Below are 26,191 nucleotides of genomic sequence, written 5' to 3'. Positions count from 1 at the left end.
TTTTTCTTCTCTACTTCTTTGACTCCCATCCTACCTTGCTCTCCAGAGTACTTCATCTGAGTCTGTTATTCTTGTTCGGTTTCCATCTTTAAACCTGGTCTTGTCTGCTTATTACTTCTCATCCTTACCCACTCTGTTCTCTTTCTTTTCCCTCTTCCACCTCCTCTATTATTTTCCATTCCAGCCACGGTTTTTGAATTCCCTTTCTTATTTGTTTGTTCTTAATTTTCAAATAATCATAAAGGTTGGAAAAGACCACTAAGATCATCTTGTCCAACCATCAGTCCATCACCACTATGCCCACTAAACCACGTCTCTCAGTACTACATCTACACTTCACTTCTCTTGAACATCTTCGATGGTGACTCCACCACCTCCCTGGGCAGCATGTTCCAATACCTCACTGCTCTTTCTGAGGATAAGTTCTTCCTAATATCAAACCTGAACCTCCCCTGGCACAATTTGAGGCCATTATCTCTTGTTCTATCACTTATCTCCTGGGAAAAAAGGCTGACACCCCCCCTTCTCCCCCACCTCACTACAACCTCATTTCAGCCAATCATAGAGAGCTATAAGGTCTCCCCTCAGCCTCCTCCACACTGAACAACCCCAGTTCCCTCAGCCATTCCCCATAAGACTTGTACTCCAGGTCCTTCACAACTTCATTGCCCTTTTTTTTGGCAGGGCCTCAATGCCTTTCCTGTAGGGGCAAAAAACTGAATACAATACTTAAGATGTGGTCTCATTTTCTTCCCTGGTATGCCTGTGCTGAAAGTAGGCTCACCTGTAATTGCTGAGGCATTACCAACTGCTACTGGTTATCATCATGAAAAAAAAAGCAACAGGTAGTGCTGAATTAAAGGGCTAAAACTGTGGAAATGGTGTAAGCAGCAAAATAGGCTTTAGTGAAGCTAACATAGCTTTGTTTTTCCCCTAAGTCAGAAAAATGTCAGAGACTTCAAGACCAGCAAAAATAAGTGAAAGAACAGAAAACCTGCAGAGTTACTGTGTAACTTCAGCTTCATGTCATTTCACAGATCTGCTGTGTTTGACAAGACTTACCACTGAAAAAATAATAAATCCCAGGCTTAGAGAAAACTTCTCAAAGCTGTCACCGATGTGTCAGTATTTTGAAATAGCTTTTGGCACATATCTCCTCTGCAATGTGATATATTTCTTCTGATAGTCTTTTGTTTGAAAGCCTTGATGAACTCACATTATTCAGAAAAGAATATATCTATCGTTATTACACTACAATCCAGAAAATGTAAGTCATCAATTTCATTCCTTATGGACATTCTAGGTTATTCTCAATGCATTATTGATGTCATGGTGACAGTGTGAGTAAAGTTCATGCCATGACAAATCATTGAAGCATTGTAAAGTTCCTCAGAATCACAAAGTCATCCATCGTTCAGTTCAGTGCAGCTTTGTTCCACTTAATCTTGACATCTCGAATATGATACTTTTGGCCCTTGCCTTTCTGCAATTTTACATGACTTAATGCCAGAAATGCTTGTTAGTCTGCATAACTCTCCATCATTTTCCATTATTTTTTCCTGTTATTCCTAGCTCTGCTCACTTGAGACTCTCTGAATAAATGATCTGTTGCCTCGATGTTTTCACCATGGAACTATTTGTAGGCAGTTCCGTCCGTATCCTGCTTAGTCATTGCTTGAAAAAATGATGTGTGATGTCTGCTAATCAGAAGACATAATTTCTGCTCATAAAACATTTATCTTTATGATTATTTTTGTTGCTTTTTGACTGTCTTTTGTCATTGTTCCTGTATTCTGATAAGAGGTATTTCCAAAGCAATTACAGAACAGCCTTGTGGAAAACATCTACACTCCAGGAAATTTTTGCTTAATCAGCCCTAGAGTTATGCTAGCCTGTGCTGCTACTCTGCTAAGATATAGACATAATCACTTTTCTGATATTTCTTCAAAATTGTAGTTGGATGTTTAAATGCTAGATTTTCTGCTACTTTAGATCATCTTGTATTAATTGACATTATTACATGTAAATCTCGTTTTTTGCAGTTCCCTGAACTTGATCAAAATTATCTCAATTTGCTTGGCTTACTTCTCACTTTCTTTGTTGGAAACTGAGATCTTTTGAGTATCGTGTCATAACTAAATTAGGAGTAATTGTATGTATGGGAATAATCTTCCTGAATACAGTTTTCTCTCTGAAAATGTTCATGAGCAGACATTTGCAGAAATAGAACGTTTGTTTCTTCTGATTTTTTTTTTATACCTTCCTACACTTTGGCCTAATACTGATCTTTACAAGGAAGATTTAATACCCTTTAACACCTGACTTTATTCATCTTCCTGCAGTGAAACATCAGCATAATATTGTGCACTCTGTAAATAATTATTTGTCTGTGGTGGCCTGGACCTAACAGATAATCAGTTAGCATCATGGTACCTAGCTTCTGTGCTGTGGAGTCAGTAGGCTTACAGCTCTGCCAGTTCTAACCTATCCTGTGTGTTTAAATACGTAGCTGAAAAGAGGTGCTCTCTAAGCAGCACCTTCTGCTATCTTCATTGTTAAACCATTTGAAGGGCTTCTAAACTACCTGATTCGTTCAAGCACCCAGGTTATTTAAGATGATGAAATGTTTCAAAATTTAGACTTGCATTTGTCATAGCAGGATCACGGCAAGTGGCACATGAGACTACAGAGTCTGGGGCATAAGTAAGCCGTGTTCCTTCACTTTCAGGTGCATGTGTTAAAAGTCTACTGATGTAAGCAACCTCATTTGGCTCCACTGAGACTCCTGTGACTGAGGTGAAGCTTACACTGTAAAGAGTCTGATGACGCAGGCTTGAAAGCAAAGTTAATCAGTTTATAATGCATCTAAGACTGTGAACTGCCCCATCCAATCTTATTCAGCTATCCTGGTTTTTGCTTTTAGGTATTTAAACATTAAGATTTACGAGGGAAAAAAAAACAAACAGCAGTATTACAATTCTATAAGAAAAACATGAGGTTTTAAAAATGTTTGATACCAGATCAGTCATAGAAGTCTAAGTATTAGCTGACACCTGGGTTACTTGAGATGAAATATTTCCTGTGGGTGAAGTTGTTCTGAAGGGCTTTTTAGATTTTTTTTAAAGTCTCATTATGTAATTTAATTTGATTTTGCTATTTTCCATTTATTTCTTAATCTGATGCTATTTACTGGTTTTCCAATATCAAGACATACTTTACTTGATATTTTCAGTGACCCAATTCAGACATCATACCAAAATTACTCATCACCCTGCAGAAGATGTGGTTAATTCCAACTACTAGTTATTTAATCTACAGATTACATTCATTGCTTTCCAGTGGAGACATCTGCTTGGGTTGGATTGTGTCTCTTGTGAATCACATTTAGAAGCAAGTATAGCAAAGCACAACCCTATCTTCTTTCATCTTCAGCAGTTTTTAAACATTCTATTAATGCTTTCAGAACGTGTGACAAATCTTTGGGCACACAAGGCACACACAATCTCTCAGGATGAGTGTAACCACAGTGACAAAATGCAAGGAGCAAGTAAACACAAAGAACATATGAATGAACATAAAAAAGGAAACAGTGTAGTTTTTGCTTCAGTATCTAAGTAATATTGATGTTAATTTTGAGAAGCACTTGGGAGGGTTTATTAGGTGAATAGATTGTAAAGATTTTAACAAGATTTAAGCATCTAGTCATGTGAATGTCTTGAAAAATACCTGTAGGTGCCTATTGTAAGTGTGTAGCTTGCATATGTCATCTTCAAAATGAACGGAGAGCCTTCAGTGGACATTAGGTTGACCTTAAAGGTCTCTCTTCCTTTCCAAACAGACACATGCCTACCAAGAGACTGTTTGCACCTGTTTCTTGGACTTCTGTGTTTCACTGATTTTCTTACTGCAGATAAATCCACTCATAACTTCTCGTGAAGCAGTTTTACACAGTCTCTTTCCCACTGTTCTGTTAGTTGCTGTGACCTCCTCCCCTGTTGCTTGCTCCTGACTTCCTTTTGGCTGCTTTTTCCTCTCCACCCTGCAGCTCATCTATTGCAGCTGCCTGTTTCTTCTATTCCTTTTGCCCAGCTCCTAGGTAGTTTAGGATTTTACAGGGATTTCTTAAAGGTTTCTTACTTGTAGGTCATAGAGGTGATGCCATTTCAAACTTTAAAAGGCTTTTCATTTAAAAGACAACAATAAAGTGCTAAGATTTGAGATTCAAAATGATTATTGTTTTTCTAGCTATTTTTTGTATAGTAGCAGAAGGCAGGTTAAAACATCATTCATCAGCTATGATTTTGTCATGACGTGTTGTCTGCACAACTTAAAATGACCAGTAATTGTCTCTCAGACGCCTTGTAATTATACCCTAAATGCAGATGTTTCCTCTTCCTCAGGAGTCAGTCTTCAGAGTTGTATTGTATAACATCCTACTGTAGAACATAAACAGTACATCTTTATATAGCAAGGGCCTCCATTATCCATTAGTATTTATATATAGCATTGCACCTGGGTATTATGTTAAGAGAACGATTGGTAAGGCAGGTGTTCAAGTGTTAGGGAATGCTGGAATTAATGTTACTCATGCAGCTTTACTTCAGTTGACTGTGCATCTGCATTGCCATATAGACTGCAAATATGTGATGGCATACTCTTTTACTCCAAGATGTACTCTGAACATCCACTGTAGGATGGAAGTGCTCTTGAGATGGCTTTTATATGTGAGTCTTACTGGAGAAGTTGTAGAGTGTGTAAATGAATAAAACAGGAGATTGCAGGAAGAGAAAGGATCTTTTATTTCTATAAAAAGCAGTGAGTGCTGACTCGAAAAATGATGGGCACAAGGTCATTATGAACTTGCTGAACAACTGGCTTAAAACACTTTATATCCTCCATTTTCTAAGTGACTGACTTACAGCATGTAGTCAGGTTTATTAAAGTTCTCAAACTGCCACTCACCACAGAACTCCACACGTCCAGGCTCTGAGTATTACCAATACTTAATTCACTTAACTCTTAAAAATGAGATCCCTGGCCTTTGTTTGACCCCAGGTATCCAAATTGACCTCCTGGTTTCAGTTTGTGCCCTATGTAATGCAGAGGATCATTATTAATTGTGAAGCAGTCAGATGCTACTGTAGTGAAGAGCACCACAAAACAGTCTATGAAATCATTTTTTCTTCACATCAGTATTTCAGTAGCATGAAAAAAGTTCTGGGGCCACCCACTGAACAGAGTATGGCAAAACCAAATATCGAGCAACTGTTCTTGGAGAGAATATCACCCATCACTTGCACTAAACAGGGGCTAGAGACTGTGGACGTAATAGCATATGACCAGGTTGTTATGACTGTGTCATGATGTGGAAATAAGAATGCTGAATTCAGATTGCACGCTGAGGGATTTGCTAACATATTACTGCTTAATTTTGCAACCTTAAGAACAGTACTTTAGCAGGAACTTGGTGTTTAAGATTCTACTGTTAAGAAAGAAAGCCCAGTTGTGTTAGTCATCTGCTGGTTTTGTCACTTGAACTATGCCACAGAAATTTCTGCTATTGAAACTCAGAGACTGACAGTATTATCTGTATTTCTCCATGAGAATAAATACTACAGGGGAAGAGTTAATTTTATAGAGAAACTCTCAGAGTTTTGCTGCTGGTGGAGCTCCCTACAGTTTCCTACAGGCCCCTCCCAGGGGCATGTGCTTTTTCGTGCACATTCTTCCCAAACTTCACTTTTTCTGCCCAGTACCCTCTAGCCTGCTCCTGGCCTGCCTCTGACCCACCACTGGCTCCTTTCTCCTGCCTGCTCAGCTGTCATTCCTGTCTCTCAGCCCCTTTTGCAGCCAGCCCCAGGCTCAGCCACCTCAGAGGTACTTGTCTAACCAGCTCTTTGATTTCTGCATCTCCCTGAGGCCCCCTTGTTCCCTTTTTTGAGTCTTGTTTGTTTCTCTTCTTGGAGACCATCTCCTCAGCTCCTGCCTGCCTTGTTCATCAGGTCATCTCATCCACAGCCTTTTGCTAAGGCACTACCCGTTTCACACCAACATGTCAGATCCATTCTCCCCTGCTCCACTCTTTCCAACACAGACAGTCCCTTGTCCCAGCTGTTGTCTTGCAGCTCCATTTCTCCTCAAGTCTTAATGCAGGCTGTTGAACCCTCAAACGTTTTTTCTCTTCAGCTCCAGCCCCCAAGACTGTATTTCCGGCCTCAGCCAGTTCAGCGTTTGTCCCTCGGGCTGTCAGTCCCACTGTATTTCTCCTGCCTTTTCCTCCAGCACGCTGGTTCCGGTGTTTGTCCTCTCTGCATTCAGATCATGTGGCTTCTTCCTTTCGCTGGCTGCACACGGCCAAGCAAATCACCAGGAGCATCTAAGAAACAGTCTCCTGCCCATCAGATCTGGTGCTGCCCACCCTCGCTCTCCATGCTTTTTGCCCACGTTGCCATCAGCCTGCAACTGAGGCAGGCAACTACTAGGTGGGCAGATCAGCTCTGTCTGCATATCTCAGTGCTGGAAGTATCCTGTCGGGCTCTTCAGAGAGGATGATAGGTGTCCTGAGGTGGGAGGTAAGACCTGCAAGGACGGGATTTGTGTGGTCAGTCTGTGGTGGTGGGGCACAATCTCTGGTTTGTGAGTGCCAACCTACGGAGGATTTAGCTGCAAGTTCAAATGTGGCCTTGTTTAGAAATAAAAAAAAAAAAAAAAAAAAAAACCCAGTGTGAAAAAATCACACTGGTAGTCACCTAAACCATCAAACTTCTTAACTTCACAGAGAAGGGCTACTAGATGACAGAGATGAGCAGATAAGAAGAGATGAAAAGGATCACAGAATTGTAGGGGTTGGAAGGGACCACTAGAGGTGGTCGACTCCAATCCCTAAGAAGTTGACATGCTCAGCAGAACTGAAAAGTGCCAAGAGCAAATATAACGCAGGCTGTTGCATCAGGGAAGCAAAATGAATATTTAAGCAAATGAACTCTTACTGCAAAAACTAAAACCAGGTGTAAATTTCAGGTGCCAGCAGAGGAAAATTACTTCTAATCAAGAGAACGATAGGTTCTGCAGCAGCTTCCTAGTCAGAGCAGAAAGATCAAAAACACACTTCTAAAAGATTTACTTTATACTCCCCAGTGCCAGGGATAGCACATGATATTTATATTTCAAAGACTTATCACTGGCAAATGTTGACAAACTTTTAACAAAGATGACAAAAGCCCTGTGTCTAGCTTGACTTGAAATAGCTGTTCCAAAGCCTAGGGTCCTCTCATTTTTTTTTCTTTTAATTCTTAGTGTTGACAGAGAACTGCTGGATATTTTCCTCAGTCTTGCTCTCAGGCTTCCGAGTCAGCCTTTGTCTCCACATTTTCAGGAAAATTCAGCTTTGAGCAGGGAATATTTTCAGCCAAACATAACGGCACCGAAAATAGATTTTATAACTAAAAGCAATTTGGCAACTTAATTACTCTCAGTTTTACTAATGCTGTGTAATTATAAGAGCTTATATTTTCAAATGGTTAAATGTCAATTGGCCAAGTTCTGAAACTTTGTTTTAAAAAACTGGATTGAAATAGCTGGAAAAGAACAAATGAATGTTTAATTGTAAAAGGAGGGTAGAGTATCAGCCAGGAATGCTAGCATTTGTTACTAACACCAGTATATCAATACCACAATTTTAGATTTTCATTGTATAAAAAGATTTCTTCTAAATCCTCCTTTTATTTTTCTTTTGAAAGCAATCAGTGTTCATCAGAGATTCTAAAGCCTCATTTTATACTTCAATTTGCTTTTTTATTTTATTTTTTAATCCAGAGTGCTTTCATAGTCTGATAAAGATTTTCTGGCTGAGTAATTCGTTTTTCATTAGAGCTCATTTGGTTTTCATTAGATTTTCATTATATATATAAACAACAATGAGAAGTATAGAAGGCTGAGAAAGGTGTCTGAAGCTAAATGAGTTTATTCCAGATTCTTCCTCTGCTGCATGATTGCCTTGTGGTCTCAATAAGCAGATAAGACTATCTGTGCCCTCAAACCTTAAGTTTATCTGTCATGTTATTCTCTTTGGTGTCTAGCAGATGAGGGGGATGTAAGTAAATGCAAGAGAGTTGTAATTAAAAATTATTTTTTGTTTTAGTTAAGGGATGTTTTTGCATCAGCTGTATACAGCAGTCAGCTGTGGTTCATGCATTTCTTCTACAAAAAATAACTCACGTGAGACTGAATTTTGAGGCCATGAAATTATGACCTTTTAGGCACCTCTCATATTAATAACTACAAAAACATTGATTTTGAAATACCATGGAAATAACACTTGTTGACAGCTTTAGTATAAAGCTAAACTAAAATACTTTGTGTGTACTGTTAGCTTCACAGATGCTCCAAACTCAAATTATTATTTTCCCTTCTGAGAAATTTTCAGTAACTTCCTGTCTTCTTCTACAAGTGTAGGTACATTTTTTTCAGGGTTAAGTCCTGCAATTCATATTGGAAAACTGAAAAGAGAAGTGGATGAGAAATAGAGGAATGGATTAAATATGGAACATATCAGGGTTGTCGTGCTGATAATATAATTCATTTTCAAGCTATGTTCAGAAAAAAAAAACACACACCTTCATTAGTACAGTTTTACTAAGCAAAGTATTAGAAGGCTTTGGCACAACATGGCTGCTTTAACCTGAATGAATTTGGCCCTGCTTATGTCCAGGTCTTGCTTACGAAGAATGAAGTATGCCCTGCTTTCCAATCTATTCCTTTGAAAAAGAAAGAAAAATAAAATCTACAAGCAGGTGTTCCTTGCATAGCAATATACTTTAAACTCCAGGGAACTTTTCTGTTTTATTTTTCTCTTAGCCCATTGCCATTGGTAGAAATGGCTGAGACCTATGGAAATTTTCTTGACAGTATCTGATTCCTCAGCTCACCTCACAGTTAACAGGGAATTACAAATATGGATCATCTCTCAACTTATTGCTCCTGAAAGAGATCACCTTTTACCTGATGTAAGCGAAAGAAAAACTCTACTCTCTGTGGTGTAATATTTACTAATTTATTTTCTTTTAAGTTACAGAAGATGGTATCACTTCAGACCAGTAAGTGCTTGAAGTGGTACAAATGCTGTGTTGTTTCATGTCTCAACCAGAAGTTAACAATGAATGCTTATTTCTATCTTCTCTTGCCATTAGAAGGACAAGTGGACAATGTAAACTATTCTCACAAGGTACTAATTAGTCTTCATGAGAACCCAAACTGTTCACAAAGGTGTTTAATGTAGAATCAGATCCCTGATGCTTGTTTCATAGAGTCACAGAATCACTCAGGTTGGAAAACATCTTCAAGATCATCAAGTCCAACCACAGCCTAACCATACTACCCTAATAACCCACTGCTAAATCATGTCCCTGAGCACCAGATCCAGATGGATTTTAAACACATTCAGGGGTGGTGACTCAACCACCTCCCTGGGGAGCCTATTCCAGTGCATAACAACCCTTTCTGTAAAGAAAGTATTTCTTAAATCCAAGCCAAATCTTCCCTGGCACAACTTGAGGCCATTTCCCCTTGACCTGTCACCAGTGAGAAGAGACCAGCCCTGCTCTCACTGCAAGTTGCCTTTCAGGTTTTTGAAGAGAGTAATAAGGTCTCTCCTCAGCCTCCTCTTCCCCAGACTAAACAGTCCCAGTTCCTTCAGTCCCTCCTCACAGGGCATATTCTTCAGGTCTTTCACAAGCCTTGTTGCCCTTCTTTGGATCTGTTCCAGCACCTCAATGTCCTTTCTGGGAGACAGCACTTGTGCCCAGCTGTCCAGCCAGTGTTCCACCCAGTGGAGCGTATGTCCATCCAAACCATGGGGAGCTAGCTTCTCTATGAGGATGTCATGGGGCACAGTATCAAAGGCTTTATATTTAGAGTATTTGCCTTCTAGCTGTCTGCTCTATAACATTATGTAAAAAGTCAGAAACTCTGCCCTTAGGATTTGCACATCCTGTTAATGAAGGCACTTTAAGTATGGATGTCCTCTTAAATGACTGGCACAGAACCAGAGGAAAAAATACTTCATTTAACAGAGCTGAGTCTCCTTTGGTGGATTTTCTTTCCTTCCTTCCTTCTTTCTTTCCTTTATTTCAACTTTAAAAAAACAAAACAAAAAAACTTAGCAGGGTTGCTTTTACATTGCTCTTATTTGCACTTTTATTTCTGTGTCTGTTTTGAATTTTGATGGTTTCTGACAACATGCAGTCCCTAGGGACCCACACAGCCTGATTACATACATTGGGTGTTTTGTATTCTGCATTACATTACCATCTAATCAAGTTAAAGGGGTAAAGATTTACTAATGGGAACATCCACTTGCCCTAGATTTTGTCTTAAATATATTAAGTTATTTTACTATAAAATTTGATCTATCATGCAATCTGGGATGAAAAAAGGTTACGTTCAACTGATACTCTAAATTATTCTAAATTAGAGGAAGTTTTGTTGAAACACATTCAGTAAACCACAATTCAGCATTTTGCATCTGCTCATGTTTATTCACTGTCCACAAAGAACACCACAAAAGAAAAGAAAATTATTCCATAAACTCTGACATAGGTTAGTATGAATGAGGCATGAAGAACTCGACTCTAAACCGAGGATTTAATCTCAGTCAGAAGCATGAAGCAGTGTTGTTTCTCTGCTTCCCAAAAGCTTCCAGAAAGTGAAAGGACCCACTGCAACAGAATTTCTTCTCAGATAAGATTCTTCTGTATTAGGATTCAGTTGCACAGCACAAACCCCAGTGACAGGAAGATGGGGGACTTTACAATGCGGTGATCATTCTGTCTCAGCCTCCCGGCTGTTCCTGCTGTCTGCCTTGTGTGGCACTTCAAAGTCTGCTGATGTTCAAAGCAAAGCTCGTTTTCCCCCTTGAGGAATGACAGTGCAAAACCCAGCAGAGTTCTGGAGGTATCGGATCCCGTTTGGGTGTGCCTGATCTGATGCCTGGTGCTGCCGCGTGTCAGCTTACACCATTTGCCGGCTCCATTCTTCCGACCGCGTTCCACCTGATCCCCTGGAGGGCCCTCCTCCTGACAGGCAGCCCTCCTTTCTCCCCTCAAAATAGAATCAGGACTTGGTCCTTCGCCAAATCCCGTTTACAAGAAGCATCCTGCTACTTCTTTGAAATTTCTAACCCCCCCTCCCCTTACTGGAAACCGCCTTGCAGTCACAGCATCACGCCCGACTCCGACAGCCGCTGCGTCACTGGTGGCCGGGCACGGCGCGGGTGCCGGCGGCGATGCGCGCTGCTCTCCGGGAGCGGGGCGGGCTGCGGGGAAGCCGTGCGTCAGCACTAACGCCCTAAGGCAGGCAGAGCTGCGCTTAGCTGTGCTCGTGTACGACCCGCAGGCTTCGGGGCACAAGCTGCTCTAGGCATACGTGCTGTGCAAATCCAACGGCTCCCCCCGCGCCTGCCCAACAAGAGGCGGCAGATGAGCCTAGCGAGGGAGGAGTGGGATGCACGGTGAGGGACAGGTGCAGAACAAGCAGTGGCAGCGTCAGGGCTGGGGCCCGGTGGGCCTTCCCGCACAGAGGGGTCAGCCCTGATGTTACTGTGTCTCAGGGCAGGCAGGAGGGGCCTGATTCAGGATATTACAAATATTCAATTTTTATTTTCTGTTCAAAATGGTCACTAAGCTGCTGTAATCATGGAATACTCAATTGAGACTTCTTATCAAAGCTGTTCATTTGCTCAAGCTAAAACCAAGCAGTTCAATTTCATTACACGCATTTCTGGAACAGCAAAGTCCAGATTCATAAAAACTCTTTGGTGTTGGACACTTCTGTATGCATGTTACTCAAAAATGATGCTGGGGAACAAAGCTGACTGTAACTACCATAGGAGCTGGCACTGGCGTGGCTTCTTTGCTGTGAGTTTGCTAGGTCTTCCTATTACCAAAAATTCCTTTCTAAGCATGCTATCTTTTTAGTGATAATGAGCATAACGTGATTCCTGAAGAGTTAGTAAGCCAAAGCGGGCAGAGGGACAGCATCTGTTCTTAGAATGGATGTCTTGATAGAGGGCATGGCACATTCAGTGTTACATAGGGAATGGTCCCTGGACAGCGCTGTATGTTTCTAAGGGTAAGAGTTGCTATGAAAGGAGTTATTTAATCAGTGAGAACAGCTACCAAGGTCTCCTTTGAGGAAAGGGAAACTTTCTGGATAAAAATTATGATGTACTTTGAGAGGTAAATGTAGGATTGAGATCTCTTTCTTCAAAGCTTCAGTAACAGCTGCCATTCTACTTTGTGTATTTCCATTGCTATATAAATATCAACAAAGTATCACTTCCTGTTTGTCACAAACTAGAAATGAAAAAGGTGAAAATGCTGAAAGGCAAAATCTGCCTTCATCCTCACGGACCTGTGTGACCCAAAAAGCACAGAGGACTGCAAAGCACCAAAGGAAGGTGCACACCCAAAGCAGGACGCTGGGATTGCAGGGAACGTTGCTGCTGCACAACATGGAGCTGTGGACAGGCCACAGGAACCATATTTTCTCGTGCTGCCTCATGCTGTTCCTTCACTGCCATGCAGTTATCAAGAATTCAGTCAGTTGTCTGTATGAATTCATTCCTTCCTTCCTTCCCTGCTCTCTGGACTTTGCCATCCAGTGATCCCATTATTTATATGGGGGGATTTCTTGTTTAAATAAGGGAACCATATTGAGCAGATCTTTTATTTATTGGCAGTTCTGTCTGTAGCACATTGCGCATCACATTGTTGTTCTGAGTTATGTACTTTTTTAAAGGATAAATGTCTCCGATGTAATAATAATGGCGCATTTGCCCATCCCATGAGAGCTGACGGGATAACTGCTCAGACTGCAGCAAGGAATTTTAACAGAACTCATTCATAGCACAGATTTCTTCTGTAAGAAGAGATACGTGGATTTCAAGGCATGTTCTTAATAAGAGGGCTCCCAGACAGGCCTAAAACATAGGCACTTTTGGTATCCAACAGCCTGGAGCCCACATGGGCTGGATGAGGGCTGTGTGGACCAAGGCGAGTGCCCAAAGACACAAGCCTTTCCAAACCGAGCCTGAGAACCAAATGCAGTGCCTGGGCCAGCATCAGGCTGTGTTATCAAAAGGTGAACACAGTAGCGCCCATCTTGAACCCCAAATTAAAGATATCGCTGTGATGAAAGCATCACATCTCTGCAGAGAGAAGGCACAGAGAGGCCCCAGCTGCTCCCCCGTTCCCACCAGGGTGACTTATAAGGGTGCGCACGTCCTCGGCTTTGCCGTGCAACCCCACCATTCCGATGCCTCCGCTTCCCTCACCGTTCAGAAAGGACAGCTAGGGTGGCAGCAGCCTCTCCCCGCGCTGCATCCACGCTTATTTACATCTCCAAACGGACTCCCGGGGGAAACTGCCGCCTCCAGCGCGGTGCGGGCGATGCTCACCGGAGCAGGGTGCGGGTCCGGGTCCGTGCGGTGCGGGCGGCCCTGCGGGGGCGGGCGGGCGTTTTCCTGCCGCGCTCTCGGACCGGCGCCGGCAGCTCTGCCCCTCGTCCGGGCGGGGGAGCCAAACGCCGCCGGTTGGCAGCGGGGAGGGTTTGTTGTCACCGCCGGCTTCATTGTGGGAGCAGCGGGCGGAGGGCTCGGAGCCGCGGGCATCCATCCGTCTGAGCGCGGCCCCCGAAGGCCGCCTCGGGTTCGGAGGATCGCCCAGCGGTGCCTCCGCAGCGATGGTGAGCGGCGTTCCCCTCCCCCCGCCCCGGTTCCTGCGTCCCCCCACCCCGGCCGCCGCCGCCCCCTTCTACCCCGGGGACGCTTTCCCACGACCACGCGGTCCGGGCCGGGGACCCCCATCGCGTCCTCCCGCGTACCCACGGCCCCGCGTGTCTGTGTCTCCCCGTGCAGAGCTCCGGCACCGCGTCCTACCGCTGCTCCACGTCGTCCTCCGCCGATCTCTCCGAGGAGGAGGACCTCAGCCAGAAGACGGGCACGGGGTCGCCGGCGCCGGGGGACACGCTGCCCTGGAACCTGCCCAAGCACGAGCGTTCCAAGCGGAAGATCCACGGCGGCTCCGTGCTGGACCCGGCCGAGCGGGCCGTGCTGCGCATCGCCGGTAAGAGGCGGCCGGGACCCCCTCCCGAGCGCGGTGACTAAGCGCTGCGGCCGGGATGCGGGCAGGTGCGCGCATTAAACTTTGATGCGAAGCCGCAGGGGCCGCGACTGCGGCGTTACCGCGGCTCCCGACGGGCGGGGCAGCCGCAGCCCCCGGGCCGTGGGAAGGCGGGCGGACGGGGGGCTCAGGAACAGCGCGTACGTGAACGGGAGGATGCGGCGGGGCTCCCGGGGGACGCCGCGCTTGCTTCCTTCCGTCCTTCCTTCCCTGCTTATAGCCCCCCCCCCGCGGGCCGGGAACGCGGACCATCACGGCACTGCCGCGGGGAGCAGGCGCCGAACCGCCCGGATCTCCGCCGGCGGCGGGGGAAATCAATCAGGGCCGGCGGCGGCGCTCGCGGCGCGCCCTGAGGCGCAGGGCCAGAGGTGGCCGGGAGGCGGCCGGGCCGGGGCCGCCCCCTGAGCGCCGCGAGGGGCGGCTGCTGAAACCCGAGCATGGGCGTTTCCTCGGCCCGGCCGGCAGCGCCCTCCTCTGCCGCCTCCTCCCCCCCTCCCTCCCGCTGGCCGTCTTTTTTTCTTTTTTCCGCCCCTTTAATTTTTATTTCTTTTTCCGCTCCTTGGCCGTTCCCGAGGCTGCCTGCCGTCGGGAGCCGAGCGGGACGGTGGGCGGCGGGCGGCGGGCAGCGGGCAGCGCTAGCCCACGGCCATGGCTGGCTACCTCTCCCCCGGAGCTTATTTCTATTCCGAGGAGCAGGAGTACCTGCAAGCCTACGAGGATGTGTTGGAGAGATACAAAGGTAGGGCGGCCCGGCAGGTGCAGGGCGGGCGATGCGGGGTGACCCCACGGGAGGGAGCGGGCACAGGGGATCCCGCACCGCGCTCTGCTGCCGTGGGGAGAAAGGCGATGACTGGTGCTCAAGGGTTTGCTTTCTTATTCTTCCCCCCCAACACACACACCTTCCCCCATGAAATGCGGGCAGCATTCTGCGTCTCCGTGTCCATTAGCTATCCTTAAAGCTTCTGCTGATTTTCCACCGTTTTTTTTAATCTTGTTTTTGTAGCAAAGGAGGATCTCAGCCCACGTTGCACCTGAGTTTTGCAATTGAATGCAGAGCAAATACAGAAAAAAATAATAATAAAAGAGGCACTTGGCACAACAAAGATGTGCTCAACTAAATTGAGCTCATTAGGCGTGTGAATTACACGGCTTTCTGAAATTAATTGGGTTAGAAGAGACAGTTTGGGAGATGTGATTTGAGAGTGCTGTTCAGAGCATTGACCACTACAAAATCTGAAAATGTTTCTTGAAAGTGTTACAGGTCTGATTTTAATTTAAGTGAAAACGTTTGGAGCGAACGGATCAGATCCTTGTCCCAGAAATAGTTGTTACAGCGTCACAGCTCACACTGGCATTTACTGTGTGGAGTCCTTCAGTGATATTTGGGAACAAGACTGGTTCCATTTTTTTACCTGAAGTACTTACTGTGATGAGTTGTGTTTTTTCAGCCCTACGCTTCTGTTCAGTTCTAAAGGTTTTGGTTAAATGATTCCCACTGATGGGAAAGGGAGTGGCATGATGTAAGGCAGCTTGATTTGTCGATGCTGCTAGTGGATTTTATTTAATCCTGGTTGGCAGTGGCAAAGTCTTGAAAAATAAAAAGGCTACAGATGGCTGCTGTGAAATGGGACCTGCCAGGTCTGAGCCTGCCTGGTACCTGTGCCACTTGCATTTCACGTGTCATTAACAGCGTTGGCTAATGACTCCTTTGTGTCTGTTGCCCATTGTGTCAGTGCAGCCATGGAGCATGTGCACCACTTTGATACTGAAATGCTTTAGTGCATTTTAAATGAGGAACAATCAAGGTTTGGAATAGGTCATCTTCAAAAGGGCACCTTTATTCTATGCTCAGTTCTTTTTTTTTCACCAATTACTTTGTACATAGCTAAATTAATTTTTGCCAAAATTTAAATTGGATGAACTGTTCTCTTTGTAAACAAACAAACAAAACCCCATTGAAATGACACTGAGGGAACTTATTTTCCTGTTCTGGTTCTAATTTAAAACAGTTCTATTCTGCTTCACGGCACCCTGTATTTGCTGTTCAGCTCAGTTTTAGTGATGTCTGTTCTCCCATCAGCTTGTTTGCTTGCTTACATGACTGGGAGAGACAGCAGGCCTTATTTCCTTTATTTCAGAGGACTTAACTGCATGAAGGGGGACTGAGATTTGTGTTTTCAGTGTTGGTGGGCAAATGGATTTTCATTGAAATTAACTCCTGAAACTAATCCACATTTCTATTAGAGATAAATTCTATAAGTATTTGAGGGGGCTGCACCGTGCCTGTTGAAGTGCTGTTTGCAGGGATGGCTGCATCCTGAAATTGTTCCGAAGGATCCGATTTTTGCTGCCTTAATTTTTAGTATCACGCTGAGTGTACCTGCACGGTGTGCTTTGCTGTTTGAGGTGTACTTTATTCGTCCATTGGGAGCAAAGGTGAAGATTTGGACTTGTTTTAATGATGATATATTGGATGATATCGGAAACCTGGAGAAAGCATTATTTTTCAAAATGTGTTTCCAAGCTGCTCGTGATTTCCCATCGGAGTCCCAGTGGTATGACTTCACTGCAGTGATTGTTGTGCTGATGACTTGCTATGGGAGCTGACCTAATCCGAAAAGAATTGCTACAATATATGCTTTGAAGAGGGAGTGCCATTTCTCCAAATTTCCCAGTTCTGTAAACACTGCCTTTATTGTTTTTCTTAACCAAATGCCAAACACATTGCCTTCATGGTTTTAAGGTGGGCATGGTTTTATCAGCGGTGTTAATGGTAATGTTTCTTTTTTTTAGGGATTTATTTCCTCTTCACAAGAGCAGAGTGCTCTTGTGCTCATTTTGGGCGTTATCAGGGTGCCAAACTATCTGTGCCCCAGCTGTTGAGTGCTGTAACTAGCAGAGTCAGCTGTACAGGATTCACCGCCTGCCTTGGGAGGCCTGGGATCATGTGATGCTGCATCATTAAGACATCCGGGCCTTTTGATTCGGGGGATAAAATAATGCTCCTGTTCAAAGGTAGAAAATTCAGATTTCACTCCTCGTCTTTTCCACTGGCCAAAATAGGCTGCAGGGTGGGAAGACTGTGCAGTCTCAAAGATTCTGTTGCTTTAACATCAGAAAGCAGGGTATTTGTGTTTCCAAATTCAGTCTGTGGCTATGACAGTAAATAATGAGGCAACTGTTTGCTAAGTCTGAGATAGCACAGAGGAGCTGTTTGCTATGGGAGAAAACATTGTTGGTTTCTGACTCCTGGTCAGTTTGTTTGCTGGCCATCATGTTTTTCTTCTTGTTTGGCATAATATTTCAGTGGCAGTATTTCTGAAGTATTTTAATCAGTAGAAAAAAGAGCCATGTTATCTTAGAGTATTCAGAAGTCATATCCAATGCGCTACTTAAGGGCACAAATTGCTGCTTTGAATTCCTACAGGTGCTACTTATAGAGGCAAAGCCTTTATTGCAGTGTGGGCAGTGAAATATCCAGCATACTTTGTCTGAAGTATTTGACACTTTTCATATCTTGTTTATGACTGAACATGAAGATGAGGTGTAATAAAGATGTAGCTAGGAGTTCAGCTTTATCTCAAAATGTGTGTGATTCCTCTGTGTGGTTGTAATGAACTTTAAAAACAATCAGCCTGTTACTTTGTCACATCACCATTGCCTGGAACTAAAAATAATGAAGTTATTGTTAGCTGCAGCCTTCCTGATAAATTGTTTCTCCTGATTTATCAATAAGAAAATGTCTATTAGCATTTCTGTACATTTGAGCTTAAAAATATTAGATGCCATCTCTACCAAAATGGTGTGTGTTGTTACATTCCAACGTGATATGAGCATTAATGACCTGAAGATCGATGTCTTTACGTACAGTACCTCCATTAGATTTACTCTGGAGTAGATCATAAGTAGTAGATCAAGATTTATATATATGAGTCCTCCAAGAAATTTTTTTTTTGTTTCTGTAGCAAATATTTAAATTCCAGTTGCAACAGCTCTCTTTTCTGCAAAACTTTGAACAATTATGTAACAAAGTTTCCTCCCTTTAACATCATTGTTGAAACAGAAACGCCTAACGATGACAAGATTGTTATTTCTGGAGCTCTTTCACAGAGTTAACTATGAAAGAAATTACCGTTCTCCAACAGTGTTCTTAGAATTGTGTAAACTATAGAAATTTAAAATACATGAGGTTTTCTGGACCGTGCAGGCCTTGTAATGCTGTGAATCTGCAAATACAATTGATCTGAATTGTTGTTGATGAGAGGAAGGGTATCACATAAATGTTTCCTTCGGATTGGGTGCCCAGCCACTGCTTCTCTAGAATACTGCCAGCTTGCAGTAATGTGCATAAGAACTTCTTCCCAGTGCAGTGACGGAGCACTGGCACAGCTGCACAGAGAGGTGGTGGAGTCTCCCTATCTGGAGATGTTCAGGACCCACCAGAATGCCTACCTGTGCAACCTGGGCTAGGGAGCTGCTTTGGCAGGGGGTTGGACTCCATGATCCCTGTAGGTCCCTTGCAACCCCTACAATTCTGTGATTCTGTGATTGTTGCTGTAGAAAGAGCAAGTCTGGGGCTGTGCAGAGCAAAACTTAGGTTGGGTTTCAACTTCGTTGTTTTCTGCTTCAGTAGCAGCATTTCTCTTTTGGATGAAGAAATGTCATTGTCTGTTTCCAGCTGAAGCATGGTGAGCAGCTCTGTTTTCTATATATGGAGAAACAAGTCAGTGTTGGGCAAGAGCTGGTGGGTCATCTGTTGCATTTGGTTGCCTGAGCAGGGTTCAGGAGCAATGTCACTTGTGTGCTGCAGTGCTCCATTGTGGGTAGCTTCAGCTAAAGCTGTCCTCACGTCATTTGGGTATGCTTTTTGAATTTATATCAGAAATTTGAATGCTTATCATCCATCTCTGTTAGTGTGCCTTCAAAAAGGGACCATTTGCTCAGAGCAGGTGCTGAAAATGAAGATGCTTCAGTGTTTTAGGAATTTGGAATCTCTGGCATTTGTTCACTGTCAGACTTGCACCTGACTCTGAAATCAGTGAATTTCTGAAGCTTTTTCTTTACATTCTGAACTCAAGGGCCTTAATGACAACTTGCAAAAATCTTGTTCTGGGCTCTGAATCAGCGCTTCTGCTTTGGGACTTTGGGTTTTGCATTCAGAAAGAAATAATCATGATTAATTGACCTGATACTTTTGATTTCTTACTTCTTCGGCATAACAAAACCTGTTGGCATATTGGTGTCAGTTTTGCAGTATACAGTTTTCCTGTATAAGGAATTTCCATCTCTGGTATTATTCTCTCACCTCTCCTCAGGTGCTGTTACCTTTAAGCTCTGGAGCTGATCACTTTGGCATTCAGAGAAATAGGATCGTCCATTTGCTGCTCAGTGAGGTACATGTAGATTACCTGGCTGTGCATCACTCAGTCCTGTGTCAGCACCCAGGATTTCAGCACTGTGGATTTTCCTGTTCCTTGTACATTGCCTTCAGCATGTCAGCCTCCCAGGAATATGAAGTATTTGAGCTGACAGAAAGTGTGTTCAATTAAGGATGGAAAAGTAATGGTGTTTGTGTTATGAAGTCACGCAAAATTAATGGACTGCTTGGGCCATGTAAAACATGCAACCTGTGCCTTTCAATAGTCCTTTAAGCAAAAAGTTCTTGCTGCCATTTTGGTTCATACTGTTTAGGGATGGGATTATTTTGTGTGTTTCACCCGAAATATGAACCAGATCTTGTTGATTTGAGTTGTGTGAGTGGTTTGCTTGAAATAAAGTCTTAATTTTGTTGGAATAGAATACTGAGAACCCAAATGTCAACCCATTCAGTGAGGCTTTGTCTGAGTGAGTGTCTCAGGATGGCTTCTGCAGTTCAGTTGGATGGTGTACATGATCTGTGGCTCTGTCTCCTTGGCTTTAAAAGATACTTGCTTGGGTGACTAAGGCAGGTGGGATTTTGTATCAGTTCAAATATCTTTGAGATGAGAACTGGGGCAGAGATCAAATAAAGGTCTGCTAAATTGCTTTGTTGGTACTTCCCAATTCCCGCTGAGTCAGCGACATCTTAAGTAGTGATCGCAGGAATATTCCATTACAGCTTTTTTATGGCCTAAGCCAGGAGTTGGTGAAGCATGGAAAAATTAAGAGAAAAGTAAATTTCAGACATTTCTGTACAAAAAGGCTTGTTGTGGCCAGATAGCCTTTTGGGTAAGGGGAGTTTCATTTTTTATCATGATCTAGTTCACTAATCTTTAGCAATGTTTTGCATGAAAATCAGATCATGTGTTCCTTCTTTTTTCTTTTCCTCCATGCTGTATAAAGTATACATAATTTAGAGAATTTATTCCACCATTTTGCTAGAACTTCATCATGGACTTGGAATGAAGTACTCTGTAGAATAAAAAATGGGCTTATTCACATGCTTAAAGTTAAACACAAGTATTTTAGAAGTTCAGGCTTAGAAGAATAAAGATTTGTAAATGTCAAATATGAATGCAGCTTATTGCTGCATGCCTGAAATGTTTCCTGTAAAACATCATTAAAGCTGTTCGATTTAACAAAGCCTTGATTTTTCTATGGTGGGTGAAAATATTCATGTGCTGAATGCTTGCAGTCAGCCCAGCTTTCAAACAGGTGAAACAATACTCACAAAGACGCTTCAGTCCCTGGGTCAGATCCTGAAGGCATGTTAGTAGCAGATCTTAAAAGTTATCTGTGTAGGCAGGCTTTGGGCTTTTCTGGGAGTGAAGTGGCCTCAGCCATCCACCTGCACAGGCCTCTTCCCAGCTCCAGGGCTGAGGATTTTGGGGCTCGTACCCGTGCTTGGTAATCCTTTAGGACACTAGAATTTAGCCTTAGCTACATTAAGTTATCCCGTTTCCTGATTAAATTTTATTATGCTTGCGTGCATATCATTTTTTGTGGAATATTATCAGCCAGCATTATTTTTTTCTTTTTTCTTTTATTTTTATGTGCATTTTAAGTACAGTTAAACGGTCAATAGCTGCAAAGAAATCCAACAAAAGACAACAAAATATGTTGAGGGTTAAATTCTGCACATTGCAATTACACAATTAGTGTAACTATTTCTGTAAGACAAGGAGGATTAGGCCTCTGATGGGCTTTTCAGTAGCATAGGCCAAAATCTGCTGTTGATTATAGCCACATGGCCCTCCTGAACTCAATTGGCTCTTCAATATATTTTTATAGTTCAGCTTCATAGCTAATACATGAAATTACAGTATTTAATTAATGTGTTCTGCAATGCATATAAATACAGATCGGCAATTAAGTGGGGTTAATATTTTAATAGCGTTGGAAAACAAAGTTACTTTGGACTGAGATTTGGGTATCCAGCTATCTGACAGCTATGACACTTTACACCGCTTGGATCTAAAATTAGTTGAGCTCTACTCTAGTGGGATTAGAGAGAAGCATATATGTTTTAGGTCGTAAAATGGGTAGAAGTCTGATTATTTGTACAATTTACGGAGTGATACTACAGACAAGATACAGCTGGGAATATAAGTGAACAGCGAAGTTCCTGAAAGTCTTTTAGTGGGTACTGAAAAGTGTACCCTTACCTCCTGTTTGCAGACTTTTGTTCTGCCCGATCAGGTTACAGCCACAGCACTCCTCATGTGACAAGGTCTCTTAGGCACAGTAGAAGAGGAAAATGTGCGTGGTAATTTGGAAGGACGATTTACAGCAATAATAATAATAGTAATGCTTCCTGAGCAGTTATTGCATAAGAGGGTTTTTTTTTTGTTAATTTTTTAGAGTGAAATGGTACTTGTGATACTGTGGTTTTTTGCTTGAACAAGACTTCTGTTAAATTTGGTAGGAGTTGGGAACTCAGCTACCAGTGCTTATCAATATTTAATGTTTTGAATTACCTCTCCTTTAGATAAATTTTTAATCTAGAGAAAAAGGATTTACATTATGTCCTAGAAATTAGGAAATGACTCAAGCGTTCGTCTTGAGAAGCTGCGGCCGTAACTTCTGGGAAAAAGGTATTTTTGCTAACGTGCTTCTGATTTTGGTGTAAAATATTTTCGAAAGCACACCTAGCTATCCCAAATGACTTTTACATTAGGCAGCCTCACTGCTGTTTGTACCTTTGAATTTCTCTCCTAGTGACTAGGCATTAAGTTACCTAATGCTTGAAACTGAATCATCATACCATGCTTTACATACTAGTTCTGAAATTCAAGCTCAGTTTTCATAAGAATTGTTAATACAGTATCCTATCTGGAGAAAAGTTCATTGTAATTTTCAGAAGGGAAATCGGTTTTAGAAATAAAAAGGACATTTTTGAAAACGCAGAGTCTTCCTTTGTATTGTAGAGCAAACATTTTTCTCAGGCTCTGTGACTTTTATCTCTTCAGTTTTTAGAGAACAATTGCTAAATTTTTTTTAGCAAATAAGTTTTGTTGACTTCCAGTTTGCAGTAGAGTTCAAGTGGAATTTGGCTCAGCATCTCTTTAAAGGAGAGAAGAACAGACACAGCTGAACTACAGGAAGAAAGCCAGAGTTGATTAGGTCCCTTGATGAAATTACCTTATAATTTTATCATGCTCAACAGGATCCTTTTGTGTTGCCCCATTTCCATTTGTTAAAATAGAGCCCTCGTTAATAGAATCTATACGCTCCTTGTGAGGCCAGGTCTAGTCTACCCCAGGGAATAGCAACCCAAATTCTAACTTGCTGCTTCTTTCTATTGTAAAATGTACTAAATGAAATCTAGTTGATTCATGTAAGCATAGAATCCTTAGAGTTGGAAGAGACCTTTGAAGGCAATCTAGTCCAGCTCCCCTTCGATGAACAGAGACCTCCACAGCTACATCAGGTTGCCCAGGGCCTTATCCAGATGTTCAGGTTCCTCAAGTGGTCATGAACATGATCTTTGCTTACAGTGGGAGGGATGTTGCTTTCCCAATCCCCTCCTCCAAACAAAATATTTGAGGGCTGAGAGGAGAGAAGTGTCCCCCAGGGATTGGTGCTAGGGCCAATGTGCTTTATAAGTGACATTGACTGTGGAGTTGAATGCACCCTCAGCAAGTTTGCTGATGACACCAAGCAAGGGTGTGGTCAATACTCCTGAGGGACAGGATGCCATCCAGAGGGACCTAGTTGGGCTTGAGAGGGCCCAGGTGAACCTCATGAGGTTCCACAAATTCAAGTTCTTGCACTTGGGTTGAGGCAACCGTCATCACCAATACAAGCTGGGAGATGAAAGGATTGAGAGCAGCCCTTGTGAAAAAGACCTGGGGGTACTGGTGGATGGGAAGGAAGCTGGACGTGAGCCAGCAATGTGCCCTCACAGCAAAAAACATCGTTCCTAGGTAATATGTATGAAAGATACAATGCTCTTTACCCTTGTTTTTTCCCTTTTACCTTCTGTCATTACTCTCAAGTTATGCTTTTAGCTGTGGGCTGTGCTCCTTGTGGGCTGGCTAGTACCAGGCATAGACCAAAGATGGGCTTTCTTTCTTAGAGACTTCTTTTGGGACAAGCTTCCACACCCACTGCACCACTTCACAGAGCAGTGAATCATACTTTTACCTCAGATTTTTTCACCCATTGGTGGTGAAAAAAGAGGAGACCTCAGTTCCTATCCCTTTCTGCCTACTGCTGGAGCACGGAGCACCAGGGGAGCAGCAAGGCATTCGCTGCTACTGGAAGTTTGTTCCCTCCCCAAATTGTGGTTCAGGCTGGAGAGAAATCTTTGAGCTTTTCATCAAACTAATGTAAACAGTGTGTGCATGTGGGACAAGAGTTCTGAGGTTACGTGCTTATGCATTAGTTCCTGTTGTGAACTTGAATTTCTAGAGCCTGAGTAAAGCTGGCTGGGACTTAAGTCCCAGGCTAGTGTTGTACTGCAGGAGCATTTCAAGTGGTGAGTTTAATCCCTGTCAGTGAAAGTGCTAAGAGAGGGGAGCATATCCAGGTGACAGACATGATTGGGAACATTGTTAACATCATCACTTCCTTTGAAATTATTGAATTTCATTTGCTGGTGGTTTCAGTGCTCTGATGACCTACACTTGATTGTATGACCAGTGCTCTTCAGGGTGAGAGTTTCTGTTTCTGTGCGTGCACCTCACAGTGCCAGTGAAAATAAGCACAGCTCACCTGCTGTGTGCAACCAGGACAAGTAATTATGGAATTACCTTGGAAGCTCTTCTGCATCTTAACTGCGTTTTAAATACCCAAGACTTGTTTTCCATGTATTAACTTAAGGAGTCAGCTGATAAATGACTGTAAGGTGATTTATTGGCTCATTCTTTTTGCTCAGTAAATAAACATTTACAGTATTTATCACAATCACTATGACATTTAGTGTTGACAGATGGTTTAGATGCTATGTGGGATAGAGGATTCTTTCTACAATTTGGTTTTGTCAGGGTAGCAAAAAAGAGAAAGAGAATCTAATTAACATTTTAGGCGCCTTCATTTTTTTTAAAATTTTTTTTGTGTTTCCATCAAATGCTTTTAGTCATGATTAAAAATGTTAGTTTCTGCAATCTCTTTGTGCATCTCAGTTCTTTGATATCATAGTAGTAAGCATTTAATGACTACATGCCCTTTAATGCTCCTTCTACTGACATACCTTGTGAGATGAGGCATCATGAATCCATATGCTACTTTTTGTTATGTTACTGTTTTATATTAAATGTTATTGACAAGTGTTTAAGAACTCACTCTAATTTTTATTCTTATTTTTTCTTTTTAAATAGTTCAAACATTGTAGGCATAGGATTTTATTTTTCTCTTTGCAGGTACTAAGAGATTTTCTACTTCTGGCCTTGGTGGTTTAGTGAAGCTTAGTTTCTTCTTGGTTTTGTTTGTTTTTCTTTTTTCCAAATATTTTTTTACTTTCTTTTCAAATTATACTTCATTTCCAGTCATTGTCTATCAGTCTTTTCAGATTTCATAGGTTGTTTATGAGACTTCAAATTCTGGACTTCCTCCTGTCTGAATACATTTGCATCACTAGAGAATATCCAATTTTTTTCATTTGCTTCCTTCTCCAAACCAAATGCAGAACGCATTGATTTCTGGAAAACCACATCATTCTTTTCACATTGGAAGGCGGACAAGATTCAAAAGGTAGCTATTCTGAAAGTCATTTTTCAGACTATGAAAGGATTACATGCTGTTTTTGAGTTGCTTTTAGCCATTCTTTCATAAAAATATCTTTCCAAAGCCTTTGGGAATTCTTTATATAAACCTCTGTGTGTGTCTGTATGAATGCATATATACTCACACCTTTTTGTTTTTAACTCAGAGAAGGATAAGCAATTAGAAGAATTTGATTTATTACTCCAGAAATGATGGAAGTTTGACATTATATTCTGAATATCTTTCCTAGTTGTAGATTTATTTATTTTTGTTTTCATTTATGTTTTCCTGTTACTTCCTAGAGGAACAAATGAACTACACCAGTAATTTCTCAAGCTTCTTCATTTATAATGAAAATAATCTGGTGAACAGCAATAAATTACAGGGCTTGTTTTTATAAGCAGTCTTTCTCTGTGATGTCTTAGTCCTTTTTGAATTTGTAATAAAGTGATGGTAGCTGGCTATGTAAACTGCTTAGAAATGCCTGTGTTCTGGTTTTTGTGTCACTTCATAATTTCTTCTTCGAGGCTCCTTCCTGTAAAGGAACGTGGGAGTTTTTCTGTAAAGGTGCTGTGGGGAAAGAAGCTCAAATTGTCTTCTGAGTCCTTACGTGTTAGTTTTATTCAGATATTTAGCCATTGTAATGGCTGGCTTAGTTTCTCTGGAGATAGATGAAACAGAGAAGTTAAGATTGGATGTTAGGAAGAATTTCCTCATGGATGAGGTAGACATACAGCAGAATTGGCTGCCCAGGGTAGTGGTAGATTCCCCATCCCTGGTCATGGCACTAAGGGAAGCGGTTTAGTGATGGAAACTGGTAGATCAGGTTGATGGTGGACATGGTGATCTTGAAGTCCTTTTCCATTCAGGATGATTCTATCATTCTGCCT

At 42.5% G+C, this 26,191-nt stretch overlaps 1 protein-coding gene across 8 annotated transcripts in view; it reads left to right on the top strand.

Moving 5' to 3' along the window:
• Nucleotides 1-26,191, top strand: part of DST (dystonin) — a 295,256-nt gene that overhangs the window by 17,872 nt on the left and 251,193 nt on the right. For 7 of the 8 annotated variants that reach the window (XM_065730844.1, XM_065730843.1, XM_065730842.1 and 4 more), the window contains exon 1: nt 14,804-14,916. In XM_065730844.1, coding sequence (XP_065586916.1) covers nt 14,826-14,916 — 91 coding nt within the window. In that variant the 5' untranslated portion in view covers nt 14,804-14,825. Of the gene's footprint in view, nt 1-13,912; nt 14,121-14,803; nt 14,917-26,191 lie in introns of those variants that run through there. The other variant, XM_065730839.1, reaches the window with a different exon arrangement.

The sequence above is a fragment of the Cyrtonyx montezumae genome, unplaced genomic scaffold (genome assembly GCF_038088225.1).
Source record: "Cyrtonyx montezumae isolate F1298 unplaced genomic scaffold, pur_monq_1.0 scaffold_13, whole genome shotgun sequence".
NCBI lineage: Eukaryota > Metazoa > Chordata > Aves > Galliformes > Odontophoridae > Cyrtonyx > Cyrtonyx montezumae.
The sequence above is the reverse complement of the archived record's forward strand: the minus strand, read 5'-3'. Positions and strand labels throughout refer to the sequence as shown.